This window comes from Aptenodytes patagonicus, chromosome 1 (genome assembly GCF_965638725.1).
Source record: "Aptenodytes patagonicus chromosome 1, bAptPat1.pri.cur, whole genome shotgun sequence".
NCBI lineage: Eukaryota > Metazoa > Chordata > Aves > Sphenisciformes > Spheniscidae > Aptenodytes > Aptenodytes patagonicus.
The window spans coordinates 221321363-221349330 of NC_134949.1; the positions used below are offsets into that span (position 1 = coordinate 221321363).

Genomic DNA, 27968 nt, shown 5'->3' on the forward strand with positions numbered 1-27968 from the left:
GGGTACCCCGAGATCAAGCTCAATAGTGTCTTCACACCAAAAAGAGGGAAATACTGTTGTACCATTTATATGAGCTGGGGAGAGGAATATTGGTTGTCCACAAAGTGAAAGAACGTACAGTGTAAGTACCAGCAGGAAAACCATCAGCATATTCTCAGTTGCCTGATCACCCTTCAGAATGAGGTGAAGGAGAAACTACATTTATTTTGTTTACAACTGAACACCCCAAAACATTACAGAAGTACGAAACAGCGCTGCCATTTTTCATCTTGTAATTTCTTCCACTTTAAATGCAGTTTCAAAAGAATATTTCTACGCATGCACATGGAACACCGATTTCTTGTTGCAGCCAAGTACTTCAATTAAAAAAAAAAATGCATAGGCAAGTAGTTTTCACGGATTTTAATTTTAAATAATTTTCAAGAGTAATACAAAAGTTACAAGTTTGTCTATTCAGACTAATCGTTTTTTTTTTTTCCCCTCCCAAAATTCCTCAGTGGATACTTGCTGCATCTTTCAGGTAACACTGTTTAGAAATCACTTCAAATGACACAATTTAAGCTTATGTTTTCCAGAAGAGAGGGTTCTGTGTCAGACGTCTGTGGAAGTTCTCATACCTAGGGAAAAAAAAAACCAACCAAAAAAACAAAAGCTGCTGCAAATAAAATGGCTTCAAAAATGATACAAATAATTTAGTCTATGTGGAGAACGTGATAAGTTACATCTACTCCACACCAGGAAGTGAGTAAATCCAAAATCATCCTTTCCGATTCCATATCAAGAATATTGACGTATTTCAACAACAATATGTATTTCATTAAAGTGGTATCCCAGAGGATGCTCATTCAAGCTTAGTAAAATTTTGAGTGAATTAAAAGCGGCTATTTTGTGCATAACATTTTTGGGGCTAGGAAATCAAAGTTCAGGCAGGTGAGTCTGATGCTGCCCATCATCCTAGTAATCAGGCCAGGTATCTCACAGAATAAACGCCAGCAAAACCAAACCAAGAAAACCTCATACCATTTAGGGATACACTGTAATACGGGGAGAAACAAGGTAACACCGCTGCTTCTGAATCCAGTTCAGCTGTTCCTGTACTACCCCTTCAGTGCTGCTCCATCCAGGACGCGCAGAGCCAGCTTAGCGCGTCTCAGTTCACAGGGCGGTGGACATGAGCTAGCAAGCTTGACAGACGGGAGCAGGCTTGCACAGAGACCACAGCTCCAACTCGGGATCGCTTCCTAGCAGGCTATGCGTAACCTGCTCACAGGTAAGGAAGAGGGGACTGCAGACAATTCTGCACTCAAGGCTACGCATTGATTTGCCCTGTAGTTCTAATAGAAACCTTGAGACAAAATAGTCCCCATTATTTTTCCACCCTCACCAAATAATTCTAACTTCCATATTTATTATATATGGTAACGTTTTAGTAAAAATCTAATGAAGAAAAGTAATTCTCTAACACATAATGGAATCAAGTATGCACACATGCTGTCCTAATTTCACTCTCCATACTCACAGAAACAAGCAAACCACAAACAAACCAAACATCAGAATTCATTATTGACCTACAGTGAACAAATAGGGAAAGTATACAATTTCTGTGACTTTCTAAAAAAAAAAAAACAAACCCAAAAAACAACAAACCCCACAGGCTTTGAGCTACAAAAGACTAAAAACCCCTTTCAATCCTCACAAACCCAAGCTGTAAGGTATCAAGAGGTACTGCCAATGAAACACAGAAAACAAAAAGAAGGTTCTCCCACATCTCATAGCTCCTAACCCAACTCAAATGAGAAAAGACACTCTAAAGCATTTTAAACCCACTCAAATTAGAGAAAGGCTTATTTACGAATGAATTTCTAAGCCAAACCATTGAATTTCCATTGCAGCCAGCCCATTGCTGAGACCTAAGATACTCTACATATTACAAGCTGTAATTAAACACATCATAATGACACTCAAACATATGAACAGAGCCAAAAAAATTTTTTTTTTCTGTGGCTGTAATCACATTAACAGATTTCTATACACAAATGCGTTCAGTTTATTAGAGTTATGCCTCACTTCACTACACTGTTTTGAACAACCACCAAAAGCAAATTCAGCATCATCCAGGCAACAGCCAGCCATAACCCTGCTTCTTTAGCCTGTCTTCCCTTTGATTTCTTTCATCAGAGACCTCAACCACGTATGTTCATGCAGTCCATAGAGTTACCTTCTAAATAGAGGAGATCTGCATCAAGGTACGCTCCCAAAGAAAATATATAGCTTATGTTAACTGCTTGCGTATTCACGAGATTTGTACTAACGATAAAACTGTATTCAGAGAGCCCAAAATACTGTTTCAGAAAGGGTTTAGGTTAATACTGTAGAGGCTGAAGAGCGCTAAACTGAAACTATAGGACAGAATTTTTCAGACATCCTAAAGGACTGCCTGCAGTTCACAATTTATCTCCAGACTCCATGGGCTATCCCCATAGACAGTTATTTCTTAAACCAGTCCCTGGAAAACAACTCTCAGAGAGACTTTTGCATTTGTGCTCAAGGGTCTTGGTGACAGAACCAGGTCAACTAGGAACACGGTTTCTCTACCTCTCCCATATTCTTAAGCAATGGAACTATGCTGGAACTATGTCTAGGAAAAGACCGAGGTTAACAAATGAGCACAAATTGACAAGTATCAGTGTGTTCTGTCTTCCCATGACTCCAGAGCATTTGCATCATCAGCAACATAGTGCAAATCCACATATGTCAAGGGTGACATTTCTAGAAGTAAAAAAAATTTCATAGGCTGTATAGCACTTTTCTAACAAAAAATCGATATGAAGATGCTGACAAATAAGTATAAGAACAGTGGATAGAACCTCTCTATACTTGAGATAAATAACAACAAACACTTTTAAACATTTTTGCATCATCTCACTGACTAGCATGACAGTAGTTCAATACTTAGAAATCAGCTGGTTTAATGCCTAGAAAAAAGAACACTTGTTACCAGAGATCATTGCCATTACCATTTCAGAACTACATTTGCAGGAATGAAAGCTTCAGAAGGATTTGGGGTCATCTGTGCCTGAGTAACAGCAAATGAGGAAGCAAAGTTATAGAAGTTATCCAACATCTTCTGAGTGAACTGAAATAAAAAAAGAGACATTTTAAGTAAGTTCTTTATTCAATTTGATTTTTTGTGCAAAAGTTTAACAGATACACAACTCCTATATGACGTAAAATTAGCATTGTCGTCTAAAACACAATGGGAAAGTGGATATAGAAGGTCCAGGGACATCCGTTTTAAATTGATCAAAACATCCTAACTCTCAGTCTTGCCCTCAGATCCATCCAGCATCCAGAAGTCATTTCTAGAATCTTTGCTTGCCCTCTCCCTGCCCAATTTTATCCAACTGGATAAACAGCTTTGGGAAGAACATCATCTTACTGTGATGAAGAAATGATGCAGTGACAAAAGCTTCCCTTTCCTCCAAATTAAACCATCAGAAGAACTGTAGACCAGGTCAAAGCTGCCATTCCAGCTCATAGCAAAACACTAGTTGTTAAAACAGCTGAAAACTTTGCAATCTGCCTTGTTACGTTACAACTCATTGTCAGACTCCAGCGACCGGGAAATTTCCTTTAGCTTTCACCACAGAAGGGCTGCTATCCTGGCATCCTCTGCCACGAGATCTCGCTGGGGAAAACATGGAAAAGATGCATAGGAAACTCCTAAACTGTAGGAATAAGGAAGTAAAAGAGTGAAAGAGAGGCCAAGAAGTAGTAAGCCCTGTGTGCAGAGGATGAGGCTGTAGGACATTCCCAGCCAGTCTACAAATACATGAGCCTATGGTACCTCCTTCTTTCCCCTATTCTTTTTATTTTAAAAAAGTATGCATTGTTTTGGTGGGAGAACAAACTATTTTCATAGACAGTGAAATGATGGAGGAAACCAGAGCCTAAGGCAATATATGCACACTCTTGTGCTTCCCTCCACCTGCTCTGACAAAAGGAGTGGAAGAACTGATGTCCTAGAACCTCAGTCTCCCCCCACTCACATGCAGAACTATGTGGTTTTGTCCCACTTTTTTCCATACAACTTTTTAATAATATAACTATATATATATAAAATATATATATATATACACACAATCATAAAGCTTCATAAAACTTACTAAAAATGTAGTGGGAGAGCAACCCCTCAACTTAGAGTAGCAACAGATGGTTTTGCCTTTAAAAAAAAATACTTTTATTGCTATAATGTAGCAGTTCCAAAGAGATGATGTCAAGTATTAAATAAAAGCCATTAGTCATTCACAAACATGCTCCCAGTCGTATCCTCTTCCTCTGCTATCTACTCCCTCAAAGGCTTCCTTCAACTATGACTTTATACATTTTCTCTATAGGAGTAACTATTACTTCAACCTTTGGCTCAACTGTATTCCTTGAAAGCAATATACAGTTTCAGTTAGGATGCTGTGCTGCTTTTGGCTGGGATAGAGTTAATTTTCTTCACAGTAGCTAGCATGGGGCTGTGTTTTGGATTTGTGCTGGAAACAGTGTTGATAACACAGGGATGTTTTCGTTATTGCTGAGCAGTGCTTACACAGAGTCAAGGCCTTTGCTGCTCTCACCCCACCCCACCAGCGAGGAGGCTGGGGGTGCACAAGAAGTTGGGAGGGGACACAGCCAGGACAGCTGACCCCAACGGACCAAAGGGATATTCCATACCATGTAACATCATGCTCAGCATATAGAGCTGGGGGAAGAAGAAGGAAAGGGGGGGACGTTCGGAGTGACGGCGTTTGTCTTCCCAGGTAACCGTTACGTGTGATGGAGCCCTGCTTTCCTGGAGATGGCTGAACACCTGCCTGCCGATGGGAAGTGGTGAATGAATTCCTCATTTTGCTTTGTGTGTGCGTGCGGCTTTTGCTTTCCCTATTAAACTGTCTTGATCTCAACCCACGAGTTTTCTCACTTTTACTCTTCCGATTCTCTCCCCCATCCCACCAGGGGGGAGTAAGTGAGTGGCTGGGTGGGGCTTAGCTGCTGGCTGGGGTTAAACCATGACAGATGCTACTCTCTTTTAACAGAAAAATCCACCTAAGTGGAAATAACATTTGTAAAAGAGTTATGCAGTCATGAGGTATTTTTTTTAAATACTATTGCCAGAAAAATCCACCAGCCACCTTGCAAATGACCTCAAGTGGCACATTATTACCTCATGACTTAACTGCTGCTATTATAAAAATTGGTGGAATCAAAAATATTATTTAGATGTCATTTGCCCCTAAGAACTCCAGAGGAGCTCAATTAACCATACTATACAAGAAGAGCTGTCAGTCAACTCCTAGTCATGATACCTTTCTCCAAGCGACCTTACCTATTTGGAGCTATTATGTGTATAAACTGCCAAAGGACATCAGCTTCATTATCAGGATTACTGTTCAATTACCAATCTACCTCAGCAAGTGTCTGTAAGGAAAGTGAGCAAGAAAAAAAAAAAAGCCTCAAGAAAAGCCTCACCAACTTCTGAAGTGGTAGAAGATACTGCCAGAGCTATCAGTGTTAGGGAGATCAACACCTGCCATGCAGATCTAGCTTGCCTTGAATTGCTGTTAGATGGCCAACTAACTGCCAGTACTGGCTGAGGATTTCCAGAGATTCAAACTAACAGACAGGCTGGGTAAAAAATGGCAAGTGTTGCAGCCCAAGGCCTGGTCCACCTGGAAAGAACTGGAAAAAAAAAATAAACCCCCATATCTTTCTGTGGGAGAGGGCATGATTCTGTAGTTCTGCAGAACTACATGAGAAGGATTTCTTGGGTCAGTGGTACACTTGAATATCTATCTGCATCCACGCCCATGTCTGCCTTGACTTTTGAGTAAAGTTTTGACCATCCCTGCAAGTCTATGCACTGGAGTTCCAGCACCTACAAACCAAAGATCCACTGTCTCTTCATGCATTTAGTCATAGCTGCTCCTATAAGGAAATATCGTAAGTGTTTTTACAGTATAGTTACATCGACACAAGTGAGTCTATTGGCCTGATTCCACTGAGCATGTAAAATCCAATCCTTTACAGGAGACATAGTTTTCCAGTGCAAGAAAAAGTCATTTCAAAATATCAAAGCATCCAGCCAAATGACTTGACAACGATTAGGTTGGTTACAATCCTATAGCCACCCACAGCAGCTTTTTTTTTTTTTTTTTTTAATTAGTTCTTCAGAGGCTCAATTCTTAAGACTTTCGTAGTACAGAGAATTTCTGAAAACAGAATGTCCAAGCTACCTCTGTGAACGAATCTACTGATGACACAGCAGCACTTGCAACAGGAGTCTGCTGGGCCAGGTTCTCCAGCAGTTCCACTGAGATTCCAATCTGGGCCACCGTTGGCGTCTGAGGGAGGTTCATGGCACCAAAGGGATGTTGACTTCCCTTCCCTGAAAGCACCACAAACAGCACACGTTAGATTTGGCACACATGTAAAGACTGTGCTACTTAAACCACCATGTTTCTTCTGTAGAAGGTATTCCTCAACTCCCACCAGAGAGATCTCCCTACCTCAGAAATACAGAAAAAAATCACGCAGTCCAAGCACAGGCACAAGTACACACAAGCACAACAGATGAAACAGTGCGATAAGTACATTTAAAAAACACAGCAGATCTTAAGGAAATTTCTAAAAAAAGGAAAAATGTAATTTTGAATCCATTTACTTCATAGGGAGCTTTAACAGGAAATATGATCTGTGAGTAAAACAGCAGAACCTTTCTCTATAGGAACCAACCCTTTAATTCACATTGTAATGACTGCAGATAAACAGGAAGCATGCAGCACTGCTGCACAGTTGTTTGATCCACTCATTCAAACCAGGTGCTTGTGAACCTGTTTGTGCACTGAAAAACAGAGGACATTACTTCAAGAAGCTATCCCTGTGGAGGGCTGGGCAGCCCCAGGTCTCACCTGAACTGCTCAAAACCACCACCAGCAGCAGCAAAGGTCAAAGGAATAGCCACAGAACAGAAAGGCCTCTGACTTTGCAGGACCCACAAAGGAAACGATGATTCGGGCAGAAAAACACCCTCAAATTGCATACCACTCACACAGGCATCATCCCAGCCCCCTGCCATCACTTCTGACCTTTCTCAACTGAGTATTAACCAGTACTTTCAGTCCCAGCTTCAGCTAGGGCCTCTGCAAACAATGACCGGCATCTAGAGTCACTTACATCATGCATTCCTCTTTGTCAGCATCTGTAAAGGGAAATACAGGAAAAAGGTCTGGGGGACCACAATGCTATTAGTAAACAAATATTAATACTCCATCTAAGTTTGAGCGAACACAATAGACACGTACCCTCTTAACACAGAAGTGGTGTTTCAGTAGCGCTCTCTGACCTCTTACTAGCAGGAGAAAGCAAAGCTAAAGCTGTCCTACAGACCAGTCAACACTATCTTGAGCTGCAAGAAAGGCTAACTGAAATCTAAAGCACCATCTGACTTAGTTCCATGGTCAAAAACTCAGCCAGCAAAACCAGCACAAGTTTGAGAAGTCGAACTGAGGCTCAAAGACTGAAGATCTCAGAAACTTGCCCATTCATCTGCACAGACACAAGGCATTACCACAAAGAAGCCAACATCCAACCCATACGGAAAGCACATTCAAAAACCCAGTACCCTTTTCAACTGAAGCCAAGTGTCACTCCTCACTCCAGACCCTACAACTCCAATATAGTGCTACACTTATGAGTAAAGTACTCACTATTAAAATGTTACTTTAACACAAGGCCAGTAAGAAGAGAGTTCATCTCCTGAAGTGCTATTTAGAAGCGTTTTTGAGAAACGCCATTGCTGTATGATCTCAACCTTTACTGTAGACAGATGCTTGCTTGATAATAAATTAATAAATGTTACCTTTAAGAAAGAAAAAGCTGTTAGAAACCAAATATCACACAAGTTCGTTATTAAAAATCCCAATAGCAACAGAGCTGGTAGAGGTTTTACATTTTGTAACATCTTCACCTGAGAAGCTGACATTTACAATAAAAATATAATACCCTCAAACAACAGGCTCCATCAGAATATATCACTACTTCAGAAAGACGCTCATGATCTAAATAATAAAATATATCCATTCTGTCATTTTGCACGCACTCCCATGGAATCACTCTCTTGGAAAGATGTCCGCCTAAAAAGGTGAGAGAAAAGCATCCCCTGCCATCCTTACACCACGTTTTCAATGCTTGGCTCTTGCAATTAACATTCCAAATGTTAACTGCACACAGCGAACACAGTATGTTCATTGGTACTGAAATACAAGCTCAGGTTTTTGCATTCAGACCCTATGCTCTCCAACATTCTAAGTCATAGCAGAGCAACTGCAATCAGAAAAATATTTTTTCCACCCCTTTCTTTCCCTTCATTGAACCCTTGATTCAAGATAGTGAGCCCTCATTACCTTTCAGCCCAACCATATCACAAACCACATCCATGTGCAGGCCTCAAATGCAGACATCATATTGGAGGGTATATTTGTAAGCGGAAAACAGCATCACACACATCACTGCAGGCTGCACAGCAGAAAAAGTTTGTAATGGAAAAGGCTATCCTGTAACTTTTATCCCACTTCTCAACATACTTCCAGTAAGGGTGTAAAATCCCAGCCCAAGGTTTGTTTTCTATTTCTACCACACTTTCAGGCACAACTGAAAAAATAAAACCCCTTAAAATTCCAAGTCCCTTCTTAATGCACAATCACATGAGATTCATCTACTCTCAATCAGTAAAACAATGCACAGTCAGAGAAGAACGTATAATTTCATGCACTGAAGTGTTGCCAGCCATTATTCTTCTCCAGGTCTGAAAGTACAGACAAGCCAGTAACAGTGACAACTGCCAGCAATGGCATTCTTCTAAAGCTTGATTCTCTAGGCCCAAATTGCTTCCCTGCAGCATAACTTCCTGCTTTGAAATGGAAGGCCAGCAAAACATTCTAACTGAAACACACCACCTGCGGCAAAAACCAGCAGAACTACTCCAAGAGCAGTCACGCTCTGCAAGGGCGTCAGGAGCCCAAGCAAAAAACTCGAACTCTTCAGTCACACCATGAGAACTGACCGCAGTTCCTTGTGTTGAGTGATAAAGCTCACAGCAATTCCATTAGGAATGCCAGTGACCTTAACGAATGAATACAGTTAGCACTACTCGTGCAGCTCCAACGGGCACCAAGGGATCTTACTACATCTGATTACAGCTGCAGCTTTTTACACAAGTGCAGAAATTGCACAGTTTCGAGAGATCAACTCAGCCTCTTTCACAAAGGTATACTGCTACTTTATTCCTCTTGGCACTAGAGAAGCCACTCAGCTTTGTTAAAGCCAGAAATATTCTATCCTGCCTTGACTACAGGCTGTTAAACATTTCAACAGTCAGTAACGTCTCTCAACGATTCCAGCTCTGTAACCCCTCTCTGGCCTCCCCTTTCTACAGCCCCATGGTCTTCTCCATCATACAGTTGTTCATGGTCATGGAAACTAAGGCTGTGTAGCTTATACTGACTCTACAGTCAGAGATAAGCTGCAGACAACAAATGGGAACGGCAGAGCTCTCTGTTGTTCAGATCAAGCACAGCACTGCCTCATGGCATTGCAAATGCATTCAACCATGTCACAGAGTTCTTCCTCAAGAGCAGCCCTTTCTGGGAAATTATGGCTAATCATGCAAAAAGCATCTGAAAATGTGTTTTCCGACAAAGCTGTCTGAAAGCATATATAATACAGTCTTTCATGCATGAGAAAGATGTGACAAAAGCTGGCTAAAGAACCAGTAATACACTTCACTGTTTCACTAACACCACAACTTTGGAATACACAAACCCATGTCCCCCCAAAACCCTTCCTGTGGCTGTTCTCTCTTCTGAAGAAAGCCCAAATTTTTGAGGAACATATACGATCAGAATTAATTTTGCTCTGCACCTTGAGAGCTCTTATCTCATGTCACACTGCCATCCAGGACTCATTCAAAAGAAAGCATGCCATGTTATGAATTAATACATTTTATCACAGCAACCTCAAAGCTTACTTAAATAGAGATTCAAGTTAAGGCTGTAGACTACACTGAAGCCTAGAAAAGGTATGTATTACTTTATCACCAGAACACTTTAAGCTGCTTGACTGACATATCTGTCCCTTTAATAAGACAAAGGTGTGCCATTGGGGCACTTTATCATTTTTATAACATGCGTGGCAAACCCCCCATATATTTAGGGAAACACACCCACATCTACTTCAGGTAGCACCAGCATTCTCTGGCTCCCATATGAGTCAGACTTCTCTGACTCGGGTCTGCATCAAAAATACTAAAACATTTGGAAAGCTGCTTTCCAATGACGACACCCTCTACTGGACAATTATATAGTGCAACCGCACCTGAACTGGAAGCGGCTAGCTGCCTGCAATCACTGCATCAGACTTTACTCATTACAAAACCTGTCTCTGTGCTACAAAGAATACAACCGCTTAACAGTGGAAGCTGAAAGAAAACGCTACAGCATGTCCAGACAAAAACCATGCTTATGGAAGTTACAGGGCCATTCTTCCTCAGGTTCCCTATGCCAAAGCACTGGAACACATGCCAAGCCTGCTCAAGGAATTTCCAGATCAACACCACATACAAGAGGAGAGAAATTTCACCAGGAACATTAATGTACAGACAGACTTCCATAAAGCTGACAGACTGCTTCTAGTACCACATCTGCTAGGGACTACCTGAAAACACACAGAGGTCTGCCTTTTCAAGTAGCTTTTTGTTCAAAACCACCTTCAAACATTTATCCCCTTATGTGTGCAGGAACACATCCGTTTCACTGACTGCCACACTTTACCAGTCTTACCAGATTTCAGACCAGAAATTTTGAAGATGGCACTTGGCTTCTCATTAGTGACAAACCCCAGCAGCTGCCACACTGCCATACCACTCTGGTCCGGGTAACAAAAATAGACAGATCCTCCCATTCCTTCTGGAAATGGTATCGTTCCCAGCATGAAGACCACTACGTGGTTGATGTTTTCATAGTCCGGTAAATCAAATACAAATTTGTCTTCAGCCACTTGTTGGGGAGCTGCTTGTACCTAAAGAGAACAAAACCTTTATTAGTATCACTATGATTTTCATCTTTGACTGGAACTGTGAATTTCCTTTTACAGAAATACACCTAAAGTGGAACATAACAAAAAGTGAGGAAGGTACTAACCTAAATAGCAAATAGCCAGATAAAAGTCAAAACACAGCAGAAGAACAACTGCAAAAAATATTACTAAAAAGGCACAACAGTCTTGTTCTACCTGCACTGAACGTATATCCCACCCGGGACTACAGGATCAGAATACCTTCGCTCCCCATGTGCGTAGGAGGAAAATAGGGTGCAGAAGAGGTTGCCAAGTCTATAAGCAGTGGCTGTTGACCACCTGGCTGGCACAACCCCAGGATCATGGAAACCTGTTCACATAGGAAATACAATAGACCTTGAGACAGGCAATAGAAGGATGGCTAAATGCCAGAGCAAAAGAAACCCTCCTCTTTACCCGAGATGCCACATCCGTGCAGCCAACGCACAATCTAGCCTTAAAAAGCTTCTTTTAAGCTCCCAGCTTGTCTCTGAGGAGCCCGAGCCTCTTCATGAACAGAGGGGACGGTGACTGCCTCCCGGCAACGAGGCTCTACAATGCAGCTGCCTCTGGGGATGAGGGGCAGGAGCCAGCCGAGCCGCCGGGCAGGCGTGACGAGGACGGCAAGGTCCCCTCTGCCCGGGCCCAGCCCCGGGCGGAACCCAGCGAGGGGTAAGGCGAGCCCCGCGGGGCGGCCCTGCGGCAGCTCCACCCCGGCCCCGAGCGGGTTGAGGGCCCCGCCCGCGGCCCGGGCAGCGCTCACCAGCCTGCCCGCCACCAGGCAGCCGAACATGGCGGCGGCCGCCGAACCCCCTCAGACGCCTCGCTGCTCCGGAGCCTCCATGAGCGCCGTCTGCCGGAAATCAACACGGCCCCATTCACCTCGGAGCCGCCGAGTCACTTCCGGAGCGCGGCCACCGGGGACGGGGCGGCGCAAGTGGACTACAACTCCCGTGGTGCAACGCGCGCCCACGCAGCAAGCGGTGCTGCGCGGGACGGAGCGGGGCCTGACGGGAGATGTAGTTCGCCTGGGCAGGAAAGGGAGCCCTCTCTTCACACAGCCCTGGGTCCCGCCAACGCTGCTGTCTCTTGCTGTGTTTTCTGGGTTAAAACATGACTGATTTGCTCTGAGTACCGAAGAGCAGAGAAAATTTTGTATCTTCTGTACCTAGAAATTAAAGTCAATCTTGCTGTGGAAGTAAAAGGCTAGATCCAAGGTGATTAAATCCAGATAAAATTGGTGAAAGCAATTAGGAACAAATAAAATCTCCATTCAAAAATAAAAGAGAGAAAAAATGGAAAAGTTAATCAGAAAAACTACCTGATTAAACACGCTGACATACACCAAGTATACTGAGAGACAACTACTGTAACAGTGCATGACGCTGCGTTACCAAGACACTGTATCTGTCCTCACAGATACCGTTCAGATTCTGGAAGTTTACACTGAAGAAGTGTGCACATCATGTATATTTACTGTGTAAACTGGTCCTCAGTGCCATTTCAGAGCACTGACCATTAGACTGCACTTGGTGCTCAGAGCACAGCCCTCCTTGACTTCAGTAGTAGCTTCCACCAGTGAGATTTCCAAGCCTACATCAAACCTTCCACAGATAGTCTATGGCCTGGTTGACACCACATATGAACGCAGGGGCACAAACAGAAAGAAGTTTAGTTTTCCAAGGGCAAACCCAAAGACAGTCTTTGCTACGCCGTCATCCCTTTCTTCCTGCTAATGCCTCTCAAGGTCTTCCAACTTTTGCAAAAACGGGAAGGTCATGACAGCAATAGGAAACTTTAAACTTCAATGCCATGTGGCAGTGGAAGGGGACTGGAAATCTATGTTTGCGTTTCACAGACTGTTGTGCAGCTAAGAGGTGATAAGCGTCAGAGCTTGTGCTCTGTGCCAGATTAAAGGGAAGAATCTTATAGTGGGTGGACACATCTGCTTACTCCCCTTGGGCTCAGTCCCCTCTTCTGTCTCTGCCCCAGGCTTCCTTTCCAGACCCACCTGCAGTCCTGAGAAGTCTCGGCGCACTTTCGGTTTGTCTGTCCAGTCCTCCCCTGTTTTCCTAAGACTGTCACCCCGCAGTGTCTTGTTAGCCTCTGTCCGCAACCATTTCCAGTGTCTTTGTCCATCCAGAGTCTGCTTCCAGGACCCTTCCCGGGCTCCTCATCTTTTCAGTTATCCACAGCTATCCCTTTCTGTATCCCTTTTAGCCTCTGCCTTTCTGCCATCCCTTTCAGTCTCCATCCTGGGAATATCATTTCTTCCACTGACTACCTGCTACCTGTATCTTTTCCTGGCAGCATTTCTCACACCATTCCCTAAATCCCAAATCCCAATATTTATTCCCCATTCCCCCAATTTTAGGTATTTTTTAAAAACATGCCACAAACAACTACAATGCAACAGATTAACAGAATGCATCTTTTTCCTCCAAAGTGCTGATGTCTGGTTAAAGAAATAAGCAACTGAAAACAGGGGATTTCCACAGGGCAGTTTCGGCACACATTGCTGCTGATTCCACTTACCACACAAATTTTAAAGCTGGACCTAACCAAATTCGATTTAAGTGAGGGAGGCTAAAGCAGCTTGAAATGCTTTGAAAGTAATTTTTCGTCAACTTTCACATGAAATTCCATTTAAAAGGTAAAGGTATTCCACCTCTATACCATATCTTTCACTTAGCTTTGAAAAATAAAGGCAAACCTTCATATAAGCATTAGGTTCAGTATGATTTTACACTTTAGAATATGCAGTATTATCAGAGTTAATGAGGAAATGCCAGAAATAGCAAATGCACCTCTCCTTCATCAGAAAATATTTTTAACAAGTTCTACTTGGAAGAATGCTAGTTGAAATTTCTTCAACATCAAGCAGTCATTCATTGCCCTTACAGTAAGAAAATCCAGACAGCAGTAAGACATCCTTGGTGCATCTTCCAATTAATAAACGCATTGACTAAGCACTGAAAACTAAGCAGCATATCATTAAACTGAAGTAGGGAATCAATCGGAATTGGTGAAAACAGTGGTTACTATATCTAAGTAATGTCTCCTGACCTCATTTTGATGCCAGTGGGAAAGTCACCATGAAAATGGAAGTTGAAATATTACCTCCTCCTGGATGAAGGATATGAGATAGGTTCGTATACTCCAGAAGGAGCCTAGCAGAAGAATACTAATACATAAACAGAAGGGGCAGAGATCAGGTATCCAGAGCCCTAAGATGATCTCCAAACTCCTTAGGCTACGCAGAGAGGTAAATGAATCTGCTGGCATTCCCACATCTCTCTAATGATTGCACAAGGTCAACCTTTCCATGTGGATTTGATGCTCTGCCTTGAGCCCATGAGCAGGAAACACTATGTGCAAGGATGAGTCTGAATGGGCCTATAAGGTAGTGATTCCTTTATTTATCTGGGATTCAACGTGCTGAGGGCACTTCTCGGGTTGAATATCCTACTGAAGGGTGGTGTGACTGAGCAAGGGAAGGAAGGACGGAAGGCAAGACAGCCAGTGCAGCAGCCCCCAGTGTAGCACACTTGTTCAGAAATAGGAGATATGGTTTCTAGGCTCTCCTCAGTTTGGGGTGGTTCGAACCTATTACTCCCATTCCCCAAGGCAGCACCCTACCGCAAAGCAATTCTGTGTGATTCTTGACATCCCTCCTGTGGTAGCTGGGTCACAACGTACAATAGAGAACAAGATTAACGAACCAGGAGAGAATTAACAGGGAGACATTGATGAGGACTTCCTCCAAGGGAAAATCCAGTCTGTAGTTCAGGTTTATGCAATGTCTTTTTGGAACAGGATTCAGTAAGCAGGAACAGAAGCCGAGAGCTCCCACATGAATATGGTCGGCAATGACCCAGTCACTCGGGAAGATCAGAAAAGAAATAAAATGGAAAGTAATGATCCATTTATACAATGTAATTCTTTAAAACTTTGTCCACTAATCAACAAGTTAATCAAATGTGCACAGACTACCTCAAAGGCACTGTTCACAAATACTAATCTCCATAAAAAGGAGGTGCCATACTGCCTTCTCCATTTAGAAAAAGACTGATTCTTTGAAGTTTAAAAGCCCAAATGAGTAGCATTATTGCAGATATTAAGTTAATGACAAGCTTTTCAAAGGAATGCTACTGCTCTAATGCATTTTTTCCATATGTAAAAGATGCCCGTTGCTTATTTCCTAGGTATATATGCTTTGTACCTTCAAGTCTTATTAGTGCTGAAAGCAGCCTATCAGCTATTTAAGCTTTGAAGAATATCCAATGCTGGTAGCAGAAGCTGGAAACCAACACTCGCCATCACCTACACACAGCGTAAAGGTGAACTTTTAGGTGTTTCACACAAAGTTTAGGGGTGGAACACCCACTGCTTCAAGCAAAGCTGCTGATTCAGAGCTCGTTCTTTTCGGAGGGGAACGAGGGCTTCTGATCCCTACTTCAAACCTGGGAGAAAAAAGATTTTCATCAGGGTTGGACAGGTGATTGCTGTCTTCACTAGAGGCCTTGGGAAAAGAGCACCCACAAGCACGACCACCACCACCACTAATACTAACTACTACCACCACGGGACATTTTGCTCAAGAAAGATTAAGGTTGTTTTAATTGGCCGACTCCAGGTTGGCAGCCGAGGCTCAAGCAGAGAGAGGCACTCCTCAGATTTTGGGGCCCTTTTAGTATCTCTTTCAATTTGGTGCTAAGCAGGGCTGACCTACCTGTGGAAATCTGGTGCCTGAAAGCAGTGGGGGTTAATGTCTCCTCAGATCCACCCTGCACCCGGTGCAGGAGACGCGCCTCTCTCAAAATTACACCGGCTTGCTGCAGGGACAGCGGGTGCAGCAGCTTATTTCTCCCTGAGGCCAGCAGGTATAAAACTGCATACCAAGAGGGGCAGTTTAGCTTATGCCAGCCAGACACAAGAGCATCTGTGTGACTGAACAGCCATATTTATGTAAAACTGAAAAAAACATCCATGGCAAGAAGTGCTTCCTATATTGTTACTGCCTCCTGTTTTTCCTCAGGATTGTGTCTGAGACATTCCTTCAGGGAAATTAAAAGGAGTGGTTCCAGACAGCAGAGTGCTGACTGATGCAAAGGGGAAGTTTAATAAGTACTGTGCTTTAAACTAAATGGAGACAAGTGGGTGGCACCAGAGCGTCTTGGTGAGGTCGTAACCAGGATAAAGCGGTGTGGTTTCAGTATGGGTTAAGGTGAGGCCTAGGGCAGTGCCAGTGGTTGAGCCTGACTCCTCACAGCTCTTTGAGAAGGAGGAAAAGGCTGATGAGAAAGGGGCAGGAGAAAAAAAAAAAAGAGCAGCTCTTCCCCAGCCTGAAGGAATCGGTGGATAAAAAGAGGCGGGATGTTGTCTTCCTTTGTGTAGTAAAGGAGAGACAGGTAGGCACATTGCAATAGTCTCAAAACCAAGGTTGCTAGCTCCTCGACAGGCCTGAAAAAGGACAGTGGCATTAATCCACCAAAGGTGCCAAGAGCAAAAATCACTGAGCTCTGGGGGTTGATGCCCCTTCTTCCGATTATTTAACACATGGGAATAACTCGGATGAAACCCTAACTCTTAAGTACCTTTGTGCAAATGATGATCGTAGCTGAAACTCATTGAAAGCTTAAAGTTGTGGGTACAAATTGCTCTGTTCAGATCACAGGAATACAAATGTCACTACCCTCTGGTACTGCATGATGATAAAGTCTCAATCTAATTTCTGCCTAGAAAAAGCCAAGGTGAGCTAGAGGCTTAAGAAAGAGATGATTCCCATTCATAAATCACAGGGCTTGCATTTCCAAGCCAATGAAAATTAAGCTGAGCCTGACAAGTTGCCATCCTCCTTCTTGTGCAGGTGTGTAGTAAATGTATTTTTGTGGTTTTTCCACATACCATCTTTGTCTTAAGGATCACAGATGGAGCAGCCTTACTTAAGCTGAGCATCCTGGGGGGACTACTGAAAGGAAGATAGTGCGGTTGGATGTTTGAAGTAGGAGTGCCACTCCCTGTACTCCGTTTTCCTCTGTAATTTCGGAGCAAGTGGCATAGGAAGGAAGCGGTGAGAGAGAAGGCAAGGAGGAGAGCTTATTTCTTCCTTGAGGCCCCTAGACTCTCCTTTGCAGATGTGTGTATGTGGTGAAACGGACCACGCTTTCTGCAGTACCATTTCATACACAGGTAGGTAAAGGACCTGTGCTTTTTAAATGCTCAGGCGTGGTTGATAGCCATGGGAGAGCTATAACTTGGCAGAACAGATTTCGTGTGTGTGCCCTTTGTGTGTGTCATCTGGATTCCCATCAGGGTTCATACAACAGACGCTGCTCTGCAGGGGACATGCGCAGTGCCACTGGGCTGGGAGTCTTGTGGGCTTGCGGCTGAGCTTCATGTCTTACTTTCACAAAAAAAATGACTTGCAATACAACTCAGTGTTCAGGCTTGAATAATAATGTTAACCTCTTTCTACACTTTGTTCTGTTTCATTATATGAGATTTTGGTCACATACTTAAAAAATACCCCCCCCTTCACCAAATCCATCATTCGCCCAGTTGTTTTCTAGGGCAGGAGGTGTAGAAGTGGTTTCCCTGTCCCTTTTTAATGTTTTCATCCACTTTGGCCCAATTTGGACATGTTAATGATGGGTTTTCCATAAGTTCTTCGAAAATGTCTGTGGTCAAAGGAATCATAGAATCATAGAATCATCAAGGTTGGAAAAGACCTCTAAGATCATCGAGTCCAACTGTCGACCCCACACCACCACTCACTAAACCATGTCCCTAAGCGCCTCATCTACTCGTCTTTTAAATACCTCCAGGGATGGTGACTCAACCACTTCCCTGGGCAGCCTGTTCCAATGTTTAACCACTCTTTCAGTAAAGAAATTTTTCCTTACATCCAATCTAAACCTCCCCTGCCGCAACTTGAGGCCATTTCCTCTCGTCCTATCGCTTGTTACTTGGGAGAAGAGACTGACACCCACCTCACTACAACCTCCTTTCAGGGAGTTGTAGAGAGCGATGAGGTCTCCCCTCAGCCGCCTTTTCTCCAGGCTAAACAACCCCAGTTCCCTCAGCCGCTCCTCATCAGACTTGTTCTCCAGACCCTTCACCAGCCTCGTTGCCCTTCTCTGGACACGCTCCAGCACCTCGATGTCCTTCTTGTAGTGAGGGGCCCAAAACTGAACACAGTATTCGAGGTGCGGCCTCACCAGGGCCGAGTACAGGAGCATGATCACTTCCCTGCTCCTGCTGGCCACACTAGTTCTGATACAGGCCAGGATGCCATTGGCCTTCTTGGCCACCTGGGCACACTGCCGGCTCATGTTCAGCCGGCTGTCGACCAACACCCCCAGGTCCTTTTCCAACAGGCAGCTTTCCAGCCACTCTTCCCCAAGCCTGTAGCGCTGCATGGGGTTGTTGTGGCCAAAGTGCAGGACCCGGCACTTGGCCTTGTTGAACCTCATACAATTGGTCTGGGCCCATCGATCCAGCCTGTCCAGGTCCCTCTGCAGAGCCTTCCTACCCTCCAGCAGATCAACACTCCCGCCCAACTTGGTGTCGTCTGCAAACTGACTGAGGGTGCACTCGATCCCCTCATCCAGATCATCGATAAAGATATTGAACAAGACCGGCCCCAAAACTGAGCCCTGGGGAACACCGCTTGTGACCGGCCGCCAACTGGATTGAACTCCATTCACCACAACTCTCTGGGCCCGGCCGTCCAGCCAGTTTTTGACCCAGTGCAGAGTCCACCTGTCTAAGCCGTGAGCCGCCAGCTTCTTGAGGAGAATGCTGTGGAAGTCTTTTAGGGTGAGAGGAGTCCTCTGCTCAAGGGGCAGTCTTAGGGGCCAGCACTGTGCAGCACATGAGCTGAGCTCCAGCTGAGGGACAGCAGGTTTTGGTTCTCCTTGGCGCATCGCCCTCCTTGGGGCTGTCCAAAACAGCCAGTTCAAGGCAAAGCCTGACCTGGGCTCCTGACCAGGGCTGCTGGCACAGAAGGCTGCAGCCCCTCTTCTGCCACTTGGGTGGCAGTGACAGTGGAGTTGTCTGTGACCCAGCAGCACCGTTTGCTGCCCAGCCCTGTTCACCTCACCTGCCTGCCAGTCACTGTGAGGTCCCAGGCGCTGGCTGCTGCTCTTGCAGCTGCTTTTCTCTTGAGCTGTTTCACAATGTGAAAGAAGAGGTGAAGGGAGACAGTGGGATAACGTTTGACAGTAGTTCTGTCAGGTGTAGAGGAGGGTATAACTAAGATGGGAGGCATGAACACCGATATGAGGAGGTTCATGTTTCCAGCACTCAAGAAGCTCACCCCTGATGGTAAGGCCTTCAGGATGCTATTTTATCAGAGCACCTAGAGAGTGTTACCTATAGAAATTGCTATTGCAACCTTGGGGCCTGGGGCAGGTGAGTCGGAGTGCAGGGCTGGTGGCTGCAGTGAGAGATCTGACTGATTTCCCTCGGTGTGTTACTCTGCATTTTGAGGGATTCTTATCCTTCCAGCTACCCCCCTCTTCTTTTTATTCTGACCAACAGCAGGGCATATCCCAGGAATAAGATACCTCTGTGGCATGACAAGGTCATTCATGAAAGCTGCAGAGGGAATGTGGTGCCCTTCATGCACACTGGTGGTTGTCTTCCTGTTTGCAGCCTGTGGTGTAAGACACCTACATAAGCTGTGAAATCCACCTCTGAGGGACCTATAAAGCCCTCACAGGAGAAGAAGCAGAGAGAAGATGATTTTCAGGAAAACACTGAAAGAAAAGGTAATATCAGAGAGCTTTCTACATTTGCCTTTTCTCCTTCTTACTGGGTGCTTAACACTGAGTTTAAAGGCCCCTGTGTGGCAGCTGTAGTGGATCTTTCTACCAAGGGAGATGTTCTAGGGCCTAGTGTCTACTGCAAACTGTTCTTTTCTAAGCTGGTTTGTGCACCAGGGAGTAAACATATAGGGAGATGCTTCAGGCTGCTGAATACCAACTTCTGCCTCAAATTGCTGATAGTGGTGGTGTTTCTTTCTCTCATGGAGCCCATTTGTTTTCTTCTGAGGAGAAACATCATCTGGAGGTGATTGTAGAAAAGGGTCCTTACCTGTACCAAAATGGAGCTTCACTTTTCAAGTTGGGAATCCCAGCCTTCATTCTTAATTGGTTGTGAACTTCCCCAGAAGAATATCTATGGTTTGAATGTGTCAGAAACATGAATTTGTGCAGACAGGGCCAGTACAGAGATCTTAGACTCTGTGAAATGAAATTGTTTCTTTAAAAGAGACTCCGCTAGGTCTCTGGCATCTCCCAACCAACTTTTCACAATAGGGACAACAAATTACTCCCAGGAGTAGTAATGACTGAAGTGAAGTGTTGGACAAGTTCCAGTATAAAAAGGGCCTAAGAGTAGGACAGATGGGGAATTAATGATCTTAGTTGTTTTTATGACCTGACTGAATGTGTCTGCATGTCATTCTCATGTGAATCCTCACCAAAATGCTGTTTTAAGAGAGGTGTTGCTTAATTTTCACAGGGTTCCTTCCAGCTCTTACAGTTGATTTGAAGGAAGGACCAAGGGAGAAAATCAAGAGAAGAGAGCCTTAGTTAGGTGAGCCTCTTGAGGAAACGGTGGAGGGTTACACTGTGCCTTTGTACTTGTGTGAGTGAGATGTTTCCTTTGGGCAGGCAGATGTCCTTTGGCAGAAAGCTCCAGGTGGGCTGCCCAGAAAATGGATATACTCTACTTAAATGCCTTTCAGGCTGTTCAGTGGTATTTTCTGTGTTTACTTCTCCACCTAAAATGCATTTTTTTTTTTTTTTCCTTGCAAAATAGATGGAAATGCTGGCAGAAAAAGAGAAAAGGAAGAGAGTATGGTTGTATAATGGGAAGCTTGCCTAGCTGAAGAGAAAGAAGAATATTTATTGAACTGAGATCCTTAGGTAAGAACTGTTTTTGAAAAGAAAAAAAAAATCCTGGTAATTTCTTTGTCACAAGTCTAGACTTATTTCTCAGAATCCACATGACAAGCAAAGAAACCTTGGAAAATGGCTCTTCAGCTCAAGTAAAGCATATCTGGCTACAGGAAAAAAGTCTAGGCTATTTCTGGAGAAGCTACAATTGGCCAGTTAGCAGTGAGACCAAGATAAAGTCCATGGCCAGAAAGAGTTGTTAGGTTCATTTTGTGTGACCTGCCAAAGCCCACTGTAGGATTCATTTTCTAATTTTTGCTATGCAAATGGCAATTGCCTCATGTAGTTTATGATGCCCTGAGTGATAACAGAAGGATATAGGGGTGGCCAAGTGGAAACTGGAGTGAAAGGGTGATCAAACAGTGACATTGCTGTAAAGACTGTACGGAGATGATTAGGGTTATGGAAGTGTCCATGCCTGGTGGAATAGTTAGTTTGGGCTTTAGGAAGCCAAACTAGACCATGTGGGTTGACTGGCTTGGCTAGCTCTTTTCATCACTAGTTTCTTGACTGCTGTGTTTTCAAAGTGTTTGAGAGAGGTTAGAGCCAGGGTAGTATCTTCATCTAATTCCTCCATAGATTGAACTGCTGTACAGAAAATTGCAAGTGATGAAGCTAAGTCAGCACTCCTATTTCACAAGTATGTGATCGAGAAAAAGAAGTCAGTGAAATGCCTGGGAAAGTGAGAAGTGCCATGAAACAGAAGAAAAAGAATGCTTTCTCTATTCCGTAGGAACGAATGAGAAAGGAACAAGGTTGGTGGAGAGGATACTGGATGAGTAAGTGTGCATGTACTCGGCGCACTTGGCACTGGAAAAATAGGGTGGCAGAAACCCGTCAGAAGTGCCAGGAGTGAAAAGTGCTGAGCTTTGGAGAACGATACAGCTTCCTCTGGTTGTTTGAGACACAGGAATCACCTGAGTTAGACTCTAACTCTAGGGAACTCTGTGCCCAAGTACATGCCAGAAACTCATCCTGAGCTTATGATTGTGGGTACAAATTAGAAGGTATATGTGTTCCCCCACCCCAGGGGTTGTGGGCAGGCAGAAGCAGGAGTGTTCTCAGCCAAGGTATGAGAGAATCTTTTTCCTTTCTGTTTTAGCTAGGCTTCGTTATGATAGATCCATGTTAATGCAATCTAGATGTGTGATGAAATCAAGCAGACAGCAGTGGAAGAGAATGAACAGGGAGATGAAGAGAAACTGTTCATCTGGTAAATCTCAATAAATTATGATAAAGACTCCCCCTCTCCTCCAAAACCCTTCCTTCCTTCCAAGCAGGTCCTTGGTGAAAGAACTTTTGCAACATCCCTTGTGGGACATCAGCAGGCTTTGGAGCCTGTGGCCTTGAATCAGACATCCCTCCTGTTCGTGTGGTCCTTGGGCATTGAAAAGTACAGGACAAAACAGTTACGGGCAGCTGATGGCTACAGGCTTCTCTGTCAGTATCAGGTGTTGCATTCTGCCTTTTCAAATCGGGTAGGTTGTCTTTCCTCTCTCAGAACATGGAAAGCAGGTTTGCTACCTGCTTAGGCAAAAGTATCAGCTCCTGTCTTGTTTAGCTCCAAGGTGATTTAGCTGCAAATGTTACCTTACTGTTGGCTTGGACACAAGGGGCCACTGTATCGTGTTACAGAGACCACTGAAAATTCATCCGAAGCAGAACCAAGAATGTATGGGTTGAAATCAGCATGTGGTATTTCTCTGCCTTTCTCCTAATACCTAAAACTTAGCACCTTTCTTTTTAATTCCTTAGCACTCTGGAGAAGATCCACCTATAGGACAAGTGCAAAAAGGTATCGGTATAGGTATTGCAAGTTATGTAAATGAGATATGAACAAAACTGAAGTGAAGAATATCATATGAGATGCTAGGTAGACCCCCTAGATCCTGCACATCACCTTTTATATTTTCCCTTGCAAGGAATTAGTTAGTTCTTTGAATTTGTAATGTTGTAATAATATGATCAGTAATATGCCTTACTGGTAGTTATCACTGTTAACTGACAATGAGATTTTTGTATAGGCATATATTTTGTAGTGTTTGCATTATAATTATATTTAAATAAAACAAATTTCAAGTTTTGGATTAATACCCAGCTTTTCTCGATAGGAAATAAAGTACTGAGTGAGCAGAGTGTAAGCTTTGGAGGGGTGAGAAAGAACAGCTCAGGACATAGGGATTGAGTTTCAATCTCTGTTTACGGGGCACTTCTCTCCCAAGTTAGTGCAATAATTGTTAAACTGCAACCATGTTCTTTTGGTCCAGGGAAGCTCCTATGCTTCATTTCTCATCCTCTCCTTGGTATCAGAGCACAGGCTGTCTGGGCTAGATGGAAACAAATCATTCCTCAATTTGACTGGGAACAGCGTTCTGCACATTCTATAGAAGCCATTCTTTTAAATCTTGTTCTGCTGTTTCTTCTGGTGTTTACACAGGTATTTTCATTCATGCTTCAATCTTAATCATACCTGTTTTAGTATTTCTGTTACAAATCTCTATAAAACTTCCCCCTTTTTACTGGGCCAGTGTGCTGCTCTGGGCTCTGAAATCTGTGATTAGACCCATCCCTGTAGGAAATGTTGGGGTCTTTCCTGCAGCCAGGCTCAGCTCTGGTGGACAGCTTCTGCTGTTGGGCAGGGACCTCAGCCATCCCACCACAGCCTTGCCAGGCCCAGGGCACTGCACCTGTGGCTCATGGTAGAGGCCTATCACTGGGGGAGCTCCCAGGGTTGCTTTTATTGCCTACTTTGTAGTAGTAGAGTTGTTAGCAAAGGGTGACACTACCTTTCCAAATGCTAAAAACTTAAAAAAGACAAAATAAAGACCCTGGTGCCTGCTACCAGATGGAGTAACCAACCTGTGCCTTGCAATGTGTTTATGTGTGGGAATTATGAGAGCAAGATCTGTTAAAAATCCTGGTGCTAGCCCACTGTTATTTGTATGGGCATAATGGAAAAAGTATTTCTGTCTGATTCACCTCTTGGATTTAGAAAGAAACCCAGGTGTGAGAAGTGTTGAGGCACTAGTGCAGAACTGCCCAAGTCCCAGGCCTCATTTTGGATGTGAACCTTTGCAAGTGAGTTCTCCACTTGGCAGGTGCTTTTCCAGCTGGCCTTGATGAACCGGAATGAAAGAAAGTGTTTTAAAGCTTGACATGTTGCAAATTAGCGGAGGGTGGCCAAGCTCTGCAGTGCAGTCACTGAGGCACAACGAGAAATCTGCTAATTAGGCAAGAGCTCATCTCACATTGCCAATTTGCTACAGACCTCTGAGATTACACCATGTCTAAAAGGCGCAGGGCAACCCCATCTTGCAGGCCTGAGTTCAGGAGGGCTGTCATGCACTCTTGCTGAGGCATGAGGTTTTTTCTTTTTTAAGTTTAAACCTAATTCTTTAGTATTTGCCTAAAACTTGTTGAGCTTTCCGTGCAAGGACAGCAGCAGAGCTATTGCTGCTCCCCCCCTGCCAAAAGCTAATCTCAGCCTGGCTATGATGTTGCCCTAGAACGTACTTGTGACACTTTGATCTACTCTTGAGCTCCTACTAAGAGCCGTGGCTTAGTGCCATGTAGGTAAAAGAAGGTCATATGGAGCAGGCATGTTCCCTGTGTGCAATAAGTGAAAGTATTTCCCCTTCAATGTTAACAGATAGCGGCACAACACAGGAAACAGTTATGTGTAGAGAACCTCTAAGAAGGTAGCTGTTCCTGGGTGAGGCAAGGGAAGAAACCCCAGGCAAGTTGAGTCCAGATTGATACAAAACTTCACCCATACAGTGGTGGGTGGTGTGCCAGAATGCGTGCTGGGATCCCACCTGAACACACAGACTAGCAGCATCTACAGGTATCTGAACATGGGTGCAGTGAGGTGTGGAGGCTGGATGAGCAAAAACTGTGAACAGTAACTTTTTTCCTGAATAAAGAGTAATTTTCTTGTACTATGAGCTTGGTCTATTCAAATTAGTCACAGTTGCAAAAGCAACAATAACTTGTAAAAGACTGGTGGTGTAGATTTTTTTGTTGTTCTCCTTCCCTCCTTCTCTAAATACCTTTTTCTCTTGGTTTGCCGGTGTATTTTTCTGCCGTCTGTCTAGTCTCCAGGCCATTAATGAGTTCATGAGCCTATGTCACGTCCCTCTTCACTTGCATCTTTTCCAGCCTGAGGAGTCCTAGCCTATGTAGTCATTTATTGTGCAGAAGTTGTTCCATATTTTTGATTGTTCTTGTCATTTCTTGGTCACAAGGGAGTTGGGGCTTTGCATCTTCTTTTCCAGGGACAGAGATTTTTTCCCCTCTGCTGCTGTACAAGTGAGGAAGGAACTGGAGAGAATTTCTTCTTGATGTTCACAGTGTTTCAGGCAGCTGCCACTGCCCGACTATGTATCTACCAGATCTAGGCTGAGCAAGCTGCCCGTGGTCCATTGCGCCCAGATTCACTGCAGGGGAGCTGTCAGCCCTGTAGCCAGTTCTAGCTGTCAGCAGTCAGATAGGCACTAGCCAGATCTGCCCACAGGTGGGTGTCTCTCCCATTTTGGGAAGGTGGTAAAGCTGTCTTTGTCGGCCATGTGAAATCAGGTGATATTGAAGAATGGACTCTTGACCTGTTCCCCTGACTTAACAGGCCTTGGATGTTTCAAGAATTGATTCCTCTGTGTAGCTGAGGTATCTCAGAGCTCTGCTTCTTGAGAGCTTGGATGAGGCTGCGTAGAAACACTTGGGTGCCAGAAGGTAATAGTGCTGAAGGCATTTGGGGTAATGGAAATATGTGGTAGGAAGGATATGGTTCTGTAACGGTGAAGAAGGAGCTGCCTCATGGGACAGAGGAGGAACAAGGCTAAACAGAGCACGCAGGAACCCGATGTTGAGTAGTTCAGGGTCGGTGACACTAAGGTCATTTCAGAAAGAGATTTTAATCATCTTTCTGCCGGGCAGTGGTCTGTATTTGTTGTGTTGCTGCTTTTCTCAGTGCTGTTGACCGAGTGGTATTAATCTTCACCCTTTAGGAGCCAGTGAACTTTTTGTTTACAGAAATAGTGATCAGGAAAAATTACCAGAGAAATCTGCAGAGGTTGAATATTTACTTGGAGACTGGGAAAAAGAGCCAAAGTGCCCAACTTAACTGCAGACTAGCTATGTTCTTTTGGGTTTGTTCAAATAACTGTGTAAAGCAATCAAAATCCAGAGACAGTGAACACAGGTGCAATTGCTGGCACTGTTTTATACTAAAAGATTTTAATTTGCATTATAATTTGCCATTATCATAACCTTTCCTTGGCTGCTTCTCAACTTTTCCAAACTTTAACTGTTAGGACTAAAGTTCTTTTCACTAAGTGCCTGCCTTAGGTTATTTTTTTTTTATATGTGAAAGTTTCAGCTAGAATATTTCAGTTGTTTCCAAGACACGGATCAAAAAATGCATTGTTTTGCTCAAGCTAAAAAAATAAAATTGGATGACTTGTTCTTTCAGAAGCCCTAATTCCCTCATGTTGTAAAGGAGGGACTTGTAATTTGCTGGCAGGTAGCCTTGAGTCAGAAATGATGCCATGAAAATAAGCTCACCTGTGAAGCTATGGAATATTAAAATAATATGAAATGAAATAATGAAATATTATTATAATATGAAGCTGTGAAGATATGAAATATTTGAAGAATCCCAGTTTGTGTGTGCTCAGGAGAAATTTAGATAGCACCACAGATCCCATCCATGCTGAACAGGTCTCACTGGGGGCTGCAGAAGTTCCTCTGTAGCTGCCTCTAGGTTGAACACCAAGCCAAGAAGAGAGTACTGAGGCCTTCTCACCTAACTTAACAACCTGAAGGAAGTACCTAAATTAAAAACATGGTTTCCTTCTGTTCTTTCTAGATAGTAGCTCCTCTAAGACAGAAATTGTCCTCTGGAAGAGCATCTTTGTTGCCAGTAACTACAGAAGACATCTTGGTGGTACAACCTTCTAACTGAGGAGCCCCAGTTACATTGGAATTTAAGTGGGTTGAATCCAGTAATTTCTCCAGCTCTCAGTGCTGTTATTTAGGTGTGATAGGAGGTACGAGAGGGGAAAGAAGGAATAGTGAGACTGGGGGAAGCCATAAGGACATTAGGTTGCAGCAAGGGGCAGGATGGAGGGAGAATATAGTTTACTTTTTAGTAGTGCTGCTTTTTTGAGGTTTGAGAAACAGTTTTAAGACCCTCTGGGTACTGAAAGAGATGGTCACTGGTGTGATGGTGAAAAAGTGCCTGGCTTACTGACCTTGCACGATCTTTTATTTTCCGGTGGTAGAGAGGAAATTGGTGTCTGTACTGTGAATTTTATTTCACTTACCAACAACCTTGAGGCCTTTGTCATGACAGTGATATCTGACAGCACCTGACTATAGTTCAGTGAAAGATTTAGCAATGACAGAACAGATTAATTGTAGGAGAATATAGGAGATTGTGTAATTTCTGTCTGCTCCTTGGATGACTTTTTGGAACCCGTGTTTCATGGAGGTCTTACTAGTCCTTGCTGCCTTTAAGATCTTTGAAACTTTACGGAGAGGATTATTTTATCCATGAAGTCAAAAGTTTTAGGGCTGAGGCTGAATTTACATTTTTTAAGTGAATGACACTTTATGTCCAGCAGATGGTGATAAAATACCAAGGTTTGGCCTATTAAAAACCAACTGTGTCAGAAGTTGAGACTGGCTCTGATTGTAACAGGGGAAAAACTGCTCAATTCACTTTAAACCATAATCAGGATGAAACAGTTTATAAATGTATTAATGACGTAATTAACTGGCAACCAGTGAACTATACATTCAGGATCAAAAGTAGTGATACAACAGATAAACCATAGTGCTAGAACCTTT

At 43.7% G+C, this 27968-nt stretch overlaps 1 protein-coding gene across 2 annotated transcripts; it reads right to left on the reverse strand.

Annotated features, from left to right (window-relative positions):
- Positions 1-387: 387 nt before the first annotated feature.
- HIKESHI (heat shock protein nuclear import factor hikeshi) lies at positions 388-12042 on the reverse strand. Of its 2 annotated transcripts, XM_076328424.1 has the most exons (6): positions 11921-12041; positions 11380-11488; positions 10884-11121; positions 6282-6433; positions 3018-3136; positions 388-617 (listed from the first exon to the last, which is right to left on the reverse strand). In XM_076328424.1, the coding sequence occupies exons 3-6, from the start codon at positions 11032-11034 to the stop codon at positions 563-565; spliced, it is 477 nt and encodes a 158-aa protein (XP_076184539.1). In that variant the 5' UTR covers positions 11035-11121; positions 11380-11488; positions 11921-12041; the 3' UTR covers positions 388-562. The 2 variants fall into 2 exon arrangements, with proteins under 2 accessions (XP_076184539.1, XP_076184538.1); XM_076328423.1 differs by lacking the exon at positions 11380-11488 and having other exon boundaries at positions 11921-12042.
- Between the last annotated feature and the right edge of the window lie 15926 nt (positions 12043-27968).